General features: G+C 37.7%; 1 protein-coding gene across 1 annotated transcript in view; it reads right to left on the bottom strand.

Annotated features, from left to right (window-relative positions):
• The window catches only part of TSHR (thyroid stimulating hormone receptor), a 44,551-nt gene that overhangs the window by 19,354 nt on the left and 12,073 nt on the right, over window positions 1-13,124 (bottom strand). Inside the window, exons 3-5 of the mRNA XM_058026508.1 lie at window positions 12,696-12,770; window positions 3,490-3,564; window positions 2,336-2,410 (exon numbers count right to left, since the gene is read on the bottom strand). Of these exons, the coding sequence (XP_057882491.1) occupies window positions 2,336-2,410; window positions 3,490-3,564; window positions 12,696-12,770 (225 nt within the window). The remainder of the gene's footprint in view (window positions 1-2,335; window positions 2,411-3,489; window positions 3,565-12,695; window positions 12,771-13,124) is intronic.

Genomic DNA, 13,124 nt, shown 5'->3' with positions numbered 1-13,124 from the left:
GCCAATGGCACAGACAGGGCCCTGTCTCATGAGCCAGAGGATCAGCAGAGGGAGTAAGCATTAGCTGCAGTGTCAATTGAGCAACCCATGTGGCTTTAGAGCTGAAATCCTGCTCTCTAAATTCAGATAAGATATCAGATAATGCCTTATTCAGGACAGAGGCATTTTACTTTACAGCTTTACAGAAGTGCATCTAGCACATCTCTTTCACTAGTAAGTGAAATAACTTACTGATTCTTCTCACGTCTTGTCCAAAGGAGTGTTTCACTACTCATTTCTTAAATACTTTTTTTTTCTCCTACTTTGCCTTCTTAATAAGTACATTGTATCTTCAGACCAAAATTCTGTTGTGACAAAAGGGAGAAAGGAAAACTAAAGAGATTTACTATTACTAAACTGGAGAAAGGAGAGAGGAAAAGCCTAGCAGAAACAGGGAAGAGCAAAGTATTTGTTTGCCCTTTTTCTGATTTTTCCTGAATTATACTATAGTCTAGAAATGAAATTATTGTGCAAAGGTTTCTTTTTCTTCAGCTTGTGCATTGGGTACAGCCTAATAAGGCCCATGTATAAAGTCCATGGGCTGAGAAGTCAACAATTACCCATGTGCCAGAAATAACTTCATTCCTTTTCTGTGCTACATTTGTGCATATATATGTGCTGACAGTGAACAGTACTACAACCATTTTCATTCCAGGTAGTTTTCCCTGACAGGTGGTTTCCACCACAAGTTATTTGGGTTTGAAATTTTGCAGATTGGTTCATTTTTTTCTAAATAAATGTTTACTTGCAAATTGACTTGACTTGCTTGACCTCAAAGGCAAATAGTCATATAATGAATGGGTTTCACCCAAGCTATACCTTATTCATTATTTAGAAGCCTATTATTTTTCGAGAGCATTTTTTTTCTTGATGGAAGAAACAAAAAGTCTTTCATTGAATAGCAATATTTAGAAATATGTATCATAGAACTATCTTCCTTGAAAGTACAGCTCTATTCTTGAAAAACTGTGTAGCATATAAGACCTATATTTATCTTTTGTTACTTATTGCTATAAAAATATCAAGGCAGAAGTAAAACAATATTTGGCTTTCTGCCACTTAGAAAGGCGCTGAGTTAGTTAAAGGAAGAACACAGATGGTTGTATAAACTGCTTTGCTTCATCTGGCCTGTTCAATTCTTGGTTCTCTCTACTATGTAGAAGTAGGTCTAGCAGAGATTTCAATCTAAGCTGAAGCCTTTCTTGTCTTTGAGAAACTCCCCAATAGTTTTTAGGATGTAGTTACATCTCACTCAGAGCTCTGACTGGCTCAGGTTTCAGTCTTGGAGGCCTACAGCCAAGGTGAATGTGTGTTAGAACAAAGCTTATTTCTGGTCTCAGAACATCCTTGGAAGGGAAGAGCTCATTGCAGAACAAGCAGCATTCCTCTGCTGCTCTGAGGTTCATCTTGCCCGTGGCAGACCATGAATGCAGTGGAACTGACCCTTCTCAACTAAAACCACCTCTGGCAGCACTGAAACACGGCCTGTGCTGGATCGTCAGTCACATCTTTGCAAGTCACCTTTAACATAGCACACCTCATTTTTAATTGCCTTTTGTCTAGCCCATCCAGCATTCTCTTCCAGCTGAAAACTGCTACAATATAAGATTTCTATCTCCTCTCTGGGACCAAGAAGTGACCAAGATACTTTTACCTTGTTTCAGCCTGCAAGTCTTCATCTGCAGCACTCTTCCTCCTCAGCTTGATTACTGCTCAAAATTCTGACTTAGTTTAAAACAGGTGGATATTGTCTGTGCTTTTTAAATACCAAGAAATTCCTGCTTATTTTAAAGTTCAAAGCAGAACTCTTTGTTTCTATAATACCTTTAAGAATAATAGTGGGAGACCTCCTTGTCCCCATTTACATTCCTATTCTTTTTCTTCAAGAAATTATTCTGCAGTTTGCTTCACCATGCCAGCAAAATTTGTTAGAAGAATTTTGATAGGATGACTTGATGTTAGAAGGATGTATGCCAGCTCAGGTCCCATGTGTCACACTATTCTCACTTCATATTCATTCAGCCATTGCAAAACCAAAACAAAAGCAAAGGGCCTGTAGAAGTCGTGTGTTATAAATGTGCTGTGTGTCCATGTCTCTAGTTCAGGTCAAATGTGTGGTGCTAGGGGAGCTGGCATTTTCCAGATTTGGTGCTAATGATCATTGAAATATTGCTTGAGGAAAACTACTTTGTCAAACTTAAATGATATTTTTCTCAAAACCAGAAATGTTCATTATAAATTTTCATGTGGTCTGAGGATGGCAATATTCTAACCAGCTGTGAGGACAGATACTTACAGCAAAAAATTCACATCAAATGAATAGATTTTGTTGAGGTCTGGAAATACTTTGAGTCCAGTATTAAAAATGCCACTGAAAGAGAAGAGAAACAGAAAAATTTACTGCATCACTGAACAACAATGAACAATGTATTTAAAATGTTCAACAGAGCAGGATGGTTCTTGCATCCTCTCTACTGTCAATCAATTCATTCATAATCAACTATCCAAAACAGAAGGCTGCAAGAACAATATAAAAAATTCAAAATGCCAGACTTATGATAAATTATAGAATCTAAAAAATGAGAACACATATTAATAAGACAGCCAGGTGAATCTGTAGAGGGAAGCTTCTTGTGAGGTTGATAGGAAGAAAATTATTAAAACTCTGCTTTAAGCGTTGTTCATATAGCTCTAAAAAGGCAAAGTGTCTAAAATGTGAAATGCTTAAAGCCCCTTCTTTCTGAACTCCTGTAGAGTGAAAACAACTGTAGTTCTCAATTTTTAAAACTATTATCCTGAAATGGAATATTTTTACTACTTTCTTTTTTTATCACTTTCACATCTGTAGGAAAAACCTGGACAAATCTTTCCTCCTTGCCACTGCCCCCACCACATACACATGGAGGCCTTTCTTCCAAATATTACTCAAAATCACAGAAGTTTCTTTAGAAAACCATGAATAATTTTCAGGATTTCTTTCTGCCATAGAGGTCATATGAAATCAGGTGTCCATAGGTGAGCTTTTCATGTTTGGCTGACAGGTATGCTTTAAAACCCTGTGTAAATGTGTAGTAAATACTAAAGACATGTATATATCTGTTGTGTCCCTTCTTCCCACTGTTTCCTACAAAAATGGAATAAGTCAGCACTTATCATAAGAAAAGAGCTAGCTGTGGAATTTTGCTAAGGAATATTAGTATATTCTAGATATTTAATGGATAAGACAAATGGGAAAACTACTGATGAATTTGTGGACATGTTTTCCTTTCTCACCAAAGTAGTAAGAGTTCCAGCCCCTACTCTTGCTGGCTTTCTGTTATTAGAATAAAGCAACAGGGAAAAACATGGCAGTCAGCTCCAAAATCAAATGCAAACTGACAAAACTGCTAAAATGTAAAGAGTCATCTGTGAGATTTAAATACCAATTTGTTGCAGGTACTAAATACTTACAGGTATTTCAAAAGTGGGAGGTTTTTAAAGGCATCTGGATCTATGTAATCCAAGTTCCTAAGATTTCGAATTTCACTGTAAAAAGGGAGGAACATTGATAATTAATATTTAATAATGTATCACAACAGAAATCAGCAATGTTAAAATGAAATATCAGGGACCTAATTCCTGAAATAAGCTTTTTGTACTGGACAGCACTAGCTCAAGACCTGAGCAATCTTACAATGATGCATTATCATCTGGATAGGTGCCATCCAGAGGACTGGCCTTTTGAAGCAAGGGGATAAGAAGTACCTAAGATTTGATTATGGATCCTTTGTCTGCATGGTCCTAAAATCAAAACAAATACCCTGTGGTAATGGCTGTTACTTTGAACATGGTGGGGGTTTTGTTTCTGCAACATTGAGTAAAAAGAAGAAAAGTAAAACCTTTGTTATTTGTATATAATAATCTTATCAAATTACAACCATCTCTGCACCTTATAATTTTATGTGCAATTTTTCTGCTTACTTTCTTCATGGTTCTGACAGTATTTTATATTATTTTTTCCTGTCTTTTACAGAGCTCATCAAGTGATGGCTCAGTCACTTAAATCAACTTTGTTCTGAGACTTGGAATGGCCACAACATTGACTACATAACCATGCCCAGCAGTATAGAGGATGGCATATCTGTTTGCCATATAACAAGGCAAGATGTAACATAGACTTCATTCCTTATATCCTCTGTCCACAGTAAAGTCTTTAAATACTTCCACCCAAGAGAAAGCTTGGTCTGCAAATGGCTTTTTAGTCTGCACATTTTGAAAACCCATCCTGGCACTAATCACAGCTATGGCCATGATGGGTGCTTTCTGCAGGTGTATTGGTGGGGCTGCTGCCCCTCCAGCCACCACCATCATTGCCTGGAGTCATGACTCTTCCTCATTTTTCTAAAATGTTTGTCTCTTCCCTTAGTACAATTTCCCTGAGTACTTCTAATTCTTCTATTTTCTAGCAGATTTCTTTCTTTTCTCGCTATAACAACAGTCAGCAGTCTGGCTGCACCAAGCAGACTCTGCTGAAATTCTCAGTATTGAGGTAGATTCAATTGATCTACCAATTTTCATCTTTTATTAAAAAAGCCCTCCCCCATCATATGCAGACTTTTAGTTTCTTGGACTCTTTACTGATTCCAGCAGTTTTGCATGGATGGTTTTACATGTTTGCTTCTATTTGTTTACCTTAAATCAGCACTGGACACTGGTCTCATAACACTGCTGAAACAACTCTCAGCCTTTCTAAAATAGAAACCATGTAGAAAAATTGTGCCAGGTTTCCTTCTGGTACTAGCAGTGGAGCAATGGGTCTGAAGAAAACATTTCTAGCTACTTATACAGAGAAATTTGATAAAGATGACAGATTTAGAAGGCATGATGGTGCAGGTTATGTGAGTGATCTTCCAGCCTTAAGTCAGTCAAAAAAGTGCTGCTGCTGGACAGAGACCCAATGGACAGAAACCAGTAGTGTTCAATTTACCCTGGTCTAACTGTGCCAAATAACCTATATAATATAAGAAACAGAAAATTGGGATTTAAGACTACCTCTGGCTCTGGAATTGTTTTAATAGGATAAAATCAACCCAGACAATTTGTCTAAGAAATAGAAGTGGGAAAAAAGACAGACGTTAATAGATAAATCACTATGTAGACACTGGTACAAAGATTTCAACCTCTCCATGTATTGTACTGACAAAACAGTTCTGCTTCACCTTTCTGCACCAGTTTTCTCTCTGTTTACTAAAACACTGCAGGGAAATGAGGATTGTCCTTTTACTTGAGTGTAAAATTGATGTCATTTATTGCTCTAGTACTGCTACTGTAGTGCTGCATTCAACAATTTTTCACATCTCTTCACTACTTTGAACTGTAGCTCTGTTTCTGTACTTAAAACAAATCCTCTCAGTGTCAGTTTCTTGCTTCTCTCCAATTATTTTAATAATTATGTAGCTATCACATTCCCAACAGTGGAATTTGCTTCATAAACGTTAACTGACATGTTTTTTCCATCACTGACTGCTTTCAAAATGTTGGACTTGTGAGCTTCCTGGCCTGATAATCCTCTGTGGACCAAGCATATTCCAGGGAAAGACAATCTTCAGTTCAGCCTTTAGCCTGGAAATGGATAATGCACTGGAGTATCAAAGAGTCATCAGGTTTTGGTTTGTTGCTATTCATAGCATTCTCCCTAAATTATTTGGATGAGGGTACTGGAAATAAGAATTCAAAATCAGCAGATGGTACTAAAATTAAAAGAACAAAATAATGTAATGAGATACAATTTTGATTTATTAAATAATTGGACCATGAGAGGACATTTGCTAATTAAACAATGCAAATTAAAAGCTAATTAATCTGGGAATAAAATATTTTAAACAGCCAGATGAGACAGCACAGTAATGAGAGAAAATCTTAAATAATGTGAGGGAATCCCAACTAAACATTGGGAAAAGGTTTATATCCCTGCTGTTCAATTTTCTTGAACTGATAATTTTTGGATTCAAAAAGAAGTAGGCTTTAATATCTACTGTATTTATACTTGCAATTCATCCTACTCTTTGTATTGCAGAGGTGCCTTAAAGCCCAGAAGGAAGAAAAGGGCCATTGTGGAACAGACAGCCAGGCTCAGAAGTGTCTAGTGAAAACAGATTAGAGAGGTATAAAAATAAAATGTGATTTGACAGAAGTGGGTGTTACACTTAAGAAAAAATGAGGACAGAAATCCAATTTTCCCTATTTCCCTGAATATGTGGCCTCTAATTTTGTCTGGGTGAAAAGGAGAAAGATCTTGTGTGCTGTGGATAAATGTAGGCAACACCAAGGCAACCATGACACAGAGCTGAAGTGCAGAGAGTAGATTTATTCCATCATCTTGCTGGCTGGAGGATTAAAAAAAAATCAAGTAGAGACACATAGACTGCTAGGCTCATATTGGCAGGGGCAAAACACAGTGAGGCCTGAGTGCTGCCTTACATATCAAAGGGGGCCTGGAACACGTGCAAACCTTCACCAGGCTGTGGTGTACAATCTCTGCACTTCTTATCTCCTTTCCCTGCTTACGCAGAGGCCCAAGTCTATAAGAAGAATGCTTTTAAGTCTTTCACAGTTTTCTGTTATCTTGTAAGAAAATGTCACTTCTTCAGTAGACAAAAAATAACCAAAACAAACACAGATACATGAATTCTCTGACACTGTTTTCTAACATCTTCTCAGTGCAAGATTGGTCTCTGAATGAAAACAATTCTAATTCCAATTTAGTTTTCTCTCTTGCCAATCTTCTCTTTTCCAACCCTTTCCTCGCCACAGATCTTCATTTCCATTAATGAACTGTGCTGCTGTCCTTGTTTTAAATACTCAAACATGATAAGTCTTAGAGTACTGGAAGGAATTTCTCTCTAAAATCACAGACTTAAAGAATATCTACTGCTCCATTAATATTGGAACCTATGAAGTTAAGCCCATAAGGAGAAAGGATATTTGAACAATTCTGATCTCATCAATTAGCAGGACAAACTGCATTTCACAATTTCTTTTACAGTAATCAGGCATAAGTACTATACTTAAAGACACATAAATGTATTATTCTAATTTCAAGCCATAATCAACAGACTGCTTTGGTGTAAAGATTAATCCCAAAAGGTCCATGAAGATAGAAGACCAAATTGATTATCGGTAAATTCATTAACCAGGGTTTCCACTTTTATCATTTATCTTCTATGAATTGGTGAGTTGAAAATATTGAAACTTGTGAGCTTAAAAAGTTATGGTTTTTGAAAAGCAGCTCTAGGAAAACTGTTAGTAGTTTAAGCTGCCTAAAATGCAGATAAAGCCAAAGAGTATACTTCAAATGCCTAATAAGCTAGTTCTCAGATATCTAAGTGTCTGTGAGAGCTGATTTTAAATTACTTTTGAAATGCAGCTTCAGAAAATAGAAAAATCATGGCATACAGCAGTGTTACAATTCTGAGTCCTTCTGGGCATTAAGTGCTTTTAAGGTATAAGAAAACCTGAGACAGTTAGAAGGCATTTTTGTTAACCATTGATGCAAAAAGGCAAAAGGTGTCCTGAACAAACATTTTACTTTGCAGTCCTAACTGAAATTATTTAGAGATGCTCATTAAAAAAGAAAAAAGAGTATGCTGCTACTTACCCACAATCTAATAGAATTATTAGTGGAGTATTTACAAAAGTATTCAAAGTTGCTTTACAAACTCTATTCTTGGAAATACAAAAACCATTTAAATAACTGTCTTATTTGCGCTTTAAAGACACTTGATGTTTGACATTTTAGTTCTGGCACTCAGACTAGGAATTTAAAATGTACTAGGTTTACAATCAAATCACCACCTGACTGTCCAAGAACAGCAATTCACTTTTCATTTTTAATGAAAATACACAAAAAGTTTATCTCATCAAGAATGGGTGTGCAGAGAAAGTCACTTGATTTTATAAAGATATGTGTCAAGACTTACAGATAAATATGAACTTATGTTTAGTTGCAAAACTATTACTTTCAAATCCAAATGTATCTAAAAATGAAACTAATAGTAAGAACTATTCAAATATTAGGCTAATTAATTAAACGAGACACATGTTTGCCAGCAAACTTTCAGAAGGGTTAATATGCTACTTAAAATTGCTTGAATTTGGTAACATTAAAAGAAGGACAAACATTTACATATTGAAGTGGAATCTAAATTTCATTCACCAGACGTGTTTTTCATACCTGCCTTGCAATATTGATACATTCTTGAGTCTGTTTAATCCCAGAATTCAGAAATTGCAAATCTGGTTTTAGAGCAGGAATACAATCATGTTATGTTGTGATACCTGCAAAGACTAAGGATATCCAGGTCAGCAATTGTGAAATGTTTTAAATAAGCTTTTTTTTTTCATTGTACTGTGTAGGGGGATAGAACATAGAATGTAATCTTACCCCCTACAGAGTTGCAGCTGAGCCAATTATTGAGGATTAGGAGCAGGCCTGATGTTAACAGGCCACAGCTGTAGCCAATCAAAAGAGTGTTATAAAAGAGTGGATTGGTTGGCTGAGGGAACTGGAGTCAGCTGGTTGCTGTGGGGACAAGGATGAGTCAGTGCCTGGAGGAGATGCCTGTAAGAAACATCGAGGAGGTACAAAACTCTAGCAGCAATATGGAACCCTTGCAATGTACTGATAATAGAAATTCTGCAATATAATGACAGCATATTGTAGTGACCTGGGCCCCCTCTCTCTACCTTCTGTGATTTCACAGCTACCTTAGCTTCTCTCACTTGTTCATCTACTTCCATGTTTTATCCTCCCCCTGCAGCCAAACCATCCATGTTGTCCCATCTGCATGCACCTATTTAAGCCTTTGCAGCACTGGCACCAGAAAACTGGCTTAGGCTTCCAACAGTCTACTCCCTAACTCCAGACTGCAGATTTTAACAGGATTGTTTTGCTCAACTCTATCCCAGCTCTGAAATTCACTGCAGGTACACAGCATTCCCCCATCAGTCTCTTCAGTATTCCTCTCCCTCTCTCCAGATGCTTCTCCCTTCTTCCTGCAGTGCTGGATCCCCTGGCCTGGCATGATGAGCTGTCCAAGAGAAGGGCAGCCCTTGCCCAGAGGATGGAGGGGCTGCTCTGCCCCTGGCTCCATCTCCCTGCAGGGCTGCAAGTGCTCCCCCAGCAGCTCTCCAAATAACGTCACATATATGAGGGCAAGCCACTTGAACCATAACCTTTGGCCTTGTTCCCAAATGTGAGAGGGCTTTTAATGTGGTTGTCTAAGAGGAGAATGCTTTATGAGCGAGGAGAAGAGAGTAGGGAGAGACCAGGGGAGGGTGAGCCAAGACACAGAGAAAGGAGGAAAAGAAAGAATGAGGTTCTGCGGTTCTGTTTGCAGGAATGTTTCCCTGAGAAACAGAGACCTAATTACAACAGGTTTTTATTTAGTGTAATGTAAGCTTCAGTTCTACTAGTAAGGCAGCTACAGAGAGACACTGATTGCTAATCAGACCCTTTCACAACTACACTTACAAAAAATACATACTTATGTAATTGTATGAGCGAGACAGATCTGAATTCGTAAACAGACATGCTTAAAAGTGGTAAATACAAAGAGAAGAAACAAGAAACCATTGTGAGACCAATTTAACACAACTGAGGAGGAAAAAAACAGCAGAATTGTTTTCCTTATTTACATCTCCATAGAGTGGAAATTTTGCCATTAATTACCAGCAAAATGAGATGTGGCTCATTAAAATACAGCAGGTGATCAGTTTCCTTACTTTGCAGAAGTTGCTCAGTACTTGAAAGGCATGGACGCATAACAACACATGACCCTTATAAAATATGGGTCATAAAAAAATGCTTAAAGAGCTGAGGTCTGGAAGGAACAGAAAGTCAGGACAGAGGTACATGAGCCAAATAAGCGCTGAGAAAATGGGTTGCTGAAGATCAAGGCTGAAGTGCACTAACTAAGCTTGGCAGACAGATCATGATGAACACAGGATGCCTATTCACATAACACATGGCTTAAAGCAAAGCATTAGTTTCTTCCTTCCACAAACACTGAATTTTCTCTTTAAAAGTTTTTATGTCTAAAAACAAATGTTTTCAGAATGAAACTGTGTGTATAAGTTTCAGTTAGGGTGAAAAGATTATTTATATAAAGCTGCACTTTATGAAAGTTCAAAGAAAAACAAGCTGTAAAAATAAAACTCTGTGAAATGACTTTTAAAAACTGTTAATCTCAACCTCCTTTAAAATACTTTGTGATAATCTTAACCTACTATTATTTTAGCAATAATACTTTAAAAATACTATGTAAATGCATTAAATTAATGCATAGCACAAGATGCAAATTTATCCCTGTATTATCCCACTGTTTGGAAGGTAAATCAAACTCAACAGTGATAGGTTTTAACAAATCAGGAGTTATAGAAACAATTCATAGAAACTGTCAAATCTATAAATTGCTTTCTTTCACAGCATATATGCAACTGTCTAACTTACCAGATGCTAGGATATCCCCTGATTAAATTATACATGTGCCTTACTTCCAAACAGATTTTATAAACCTGGTAAGTTTGTTTAAGTGGTAGAGGTGGCCCTTCTTTGTGGGCTATCTGCAAAGTCTTGGGGTTTTCCTATAACTTTTGTGAGCAGAGTTCTGATGTCTTGTCCTGGGTAATATTTTTGGCTCTCGTGCAGGAAAAAAAAAATCTTGTATGCTGTCTACAGTTTCTCTTGGCAATGCTTTGTGAGAAATAGAAGGGGTCCCACGTTACCATAGCCTTGTATAGTGGAGCAGGAAGCATTCCCTCCATGGCCTCCCCACAAGGCTGTGCCAGGGGTGACATGAGCCTGGGAACTCTGCTGACTCCTGCACAGACCTGCAGCTTTCAGTCGTGGACAACACATCCAGGCCTGGGGGCTGCAGTGGGTGTGATTTTGGAGCTTTCTGGAGCATTTTATCTTTAATTTCTAATAAGGTGAGCCACAAAAGAAGTGCCATATGAGGAATTTGTATCACAGTGGCAGATACTTTATTCATTGCTGATAAAATGTGCTGCCAGTCAACGTTTCACTAAATGTTCATTTGCATTAAACAAGAAATTTTACAGACACAACAACTATGAAAGAGGAAGAGAGAACATGGACATGACAGGCTCAGGTAAAAACATCAACATAATAGGAAATGGTGTTATAACCACAGGTAAGTACTGATATCACACCAAACCCTTGCTGTGAAGCTCAGGAATACTACTGGAGCATGTTGTTGGCCTGAAGTAGATCTCAGGATCCTTGCACTCTGCTTCTAGATATGCCAGTCAGGCTCATGTTCTCTTAAAGGAGTCACTTACACTTTCCAGCATTAGTTTCTCTCTTTATCTTCATTAACAATAATTATATTTTTCTCCTGTAACTTTGTTAGATTCACACTGTGTAAAGTAGAAGGAAAAAGAATCATAGAAAATACAGCAGTGTTAAATCATCATCTAATTCAGTCTCTTTCTCTGAGTGAAGATTAAATAGATCTATGGAATCTCAGATCATACAGCCTTAAAGGCCTGCAGTGGTAGAGACAATGTCTCCAGGAAAACAATTCTAGTGTTTATTACCATAGGAATAAATACCAGCCATAGGATTACATTTCCTAGAGGCTGCCATGTGTCTTGTCTAATCTACTTTAACATTATAAATACATTTTCAAACATTAGTGTGAAAATGGGTGGTAGTTTTCACCTCTTGCAACAACCTTAAAAAAAATCAATCTGCCTCTGGCATGTTTTCTTTCTGGACACAAAAGACCTTTCTCAATTACTGTGTTTTCTGGAACCATGGTGACCAACAGTGCTCTCCCATGGAACCTCTGCAAACAAAGATCTCTGAAATATGCCAAATTCAGCTGAGCCTTACAACAGTGGCACACTTTCCAGTCCCCCTTTTGGATAAGTAATGGAAACATGGAAGAGTACCAGATACAGGAGGGGTCCTTTGGAGCTCTCTCTTCAATACATTACATTCTCATTTTGACAGGGTGCAGATGGATGACAAGAATTCTCTGGATGCATTCCAGCAGTTCTGTAACTGCCCTTAACTGCCCTTAGCGTGTCACTTGGTGTGGATTGGTCAGAACAGAAGAACAAAAATCTACAGAAACACTTTCCAGAAGCCTTTTTCCATATTATTCTTGTTCCACTTAATAACCATATAAACAGTCTTCATTTTACTTGTGCACTTTCAGAATAATTACTTATTCTTCATGTCTCCAGGTAGTGCCATTTTGCTCTGTGCTTTGCTCCTTCTAATTTTATTTCTTATGCTTATATTACTGTTTTACACTTACCTGCAGTAAATTGACAGAAAAAATTCTTAGTTACCATTTTATTTCAACTTGACATCAAGTTCATTATGCACTCCCACTAGTACATTTATCTACAGTACATTTATCTACATTTCTATGGGAAGATACAGAAGGGAGCCAAAAAGATGTATGGAAAACAAGCACAATGAAATAAGCTCAAAAAAGAGACTGACTCACTCCACATTATGGAGAAAGGAAATGAAAAACGGAATATTTAGCTACATAGGAGACAGGAATGATGAACATCATCATGTGTATTATATTCCAAATTTATCTCATGACTGTATTCATTTATTTAATTACAGTACTTACATGTGAGTGACTTTGCTTAAACTGTTGAAGGAATGGGCCTCCAGACTCTGAAGTGTTTCATCTATAGAGATGTAACTAAACACCAGCAAACAGAAAAATAAACAGGTCTCAGACACTGAGAAGCCACAGCTAGTGCCATCATGCCACTTCATTTGTCATGTCATTTTTCTCATCCAGCTATGATGGCACTCAGAAAGAGAGCAGGATTTAAATCAGATCAACACTTGTCAGCAGCCACAAGGCTGCTTATTTTCCCAGCCCTTATTTTCTTCCTTCTCCCTCTCTCCACCTTTCTTTGCTTTTTTCCAACCTCAGCATCCCCCAGATTGCTGCCCCTGTTGTCCTCTGCTGCTGATGGAGAGCAGCTTGGTGACCTGTGGGGCACTTCAGGAGAGGACAGCCGGGAGCAGGTAAGGCCCTGGAGGCTGA

Source organism: Melospiza georgiana, chromosome 6, assembly GCF_028018845.1.
Source record: "Melospiza georgiana isolate bMelGeo1 chromosome 6, bMelGeo1.pri, whole genome shotgun sequence".
NCBI classification, from domain to species: Eukaryota; Metazoa; Chordata; class Aves; order Passeriformes; family Passerellidae; genus Melospiza; species Melospiza georgiana.
This window is presented reverse-complemented; position numbering and strand designations above follow the sequence as displayed.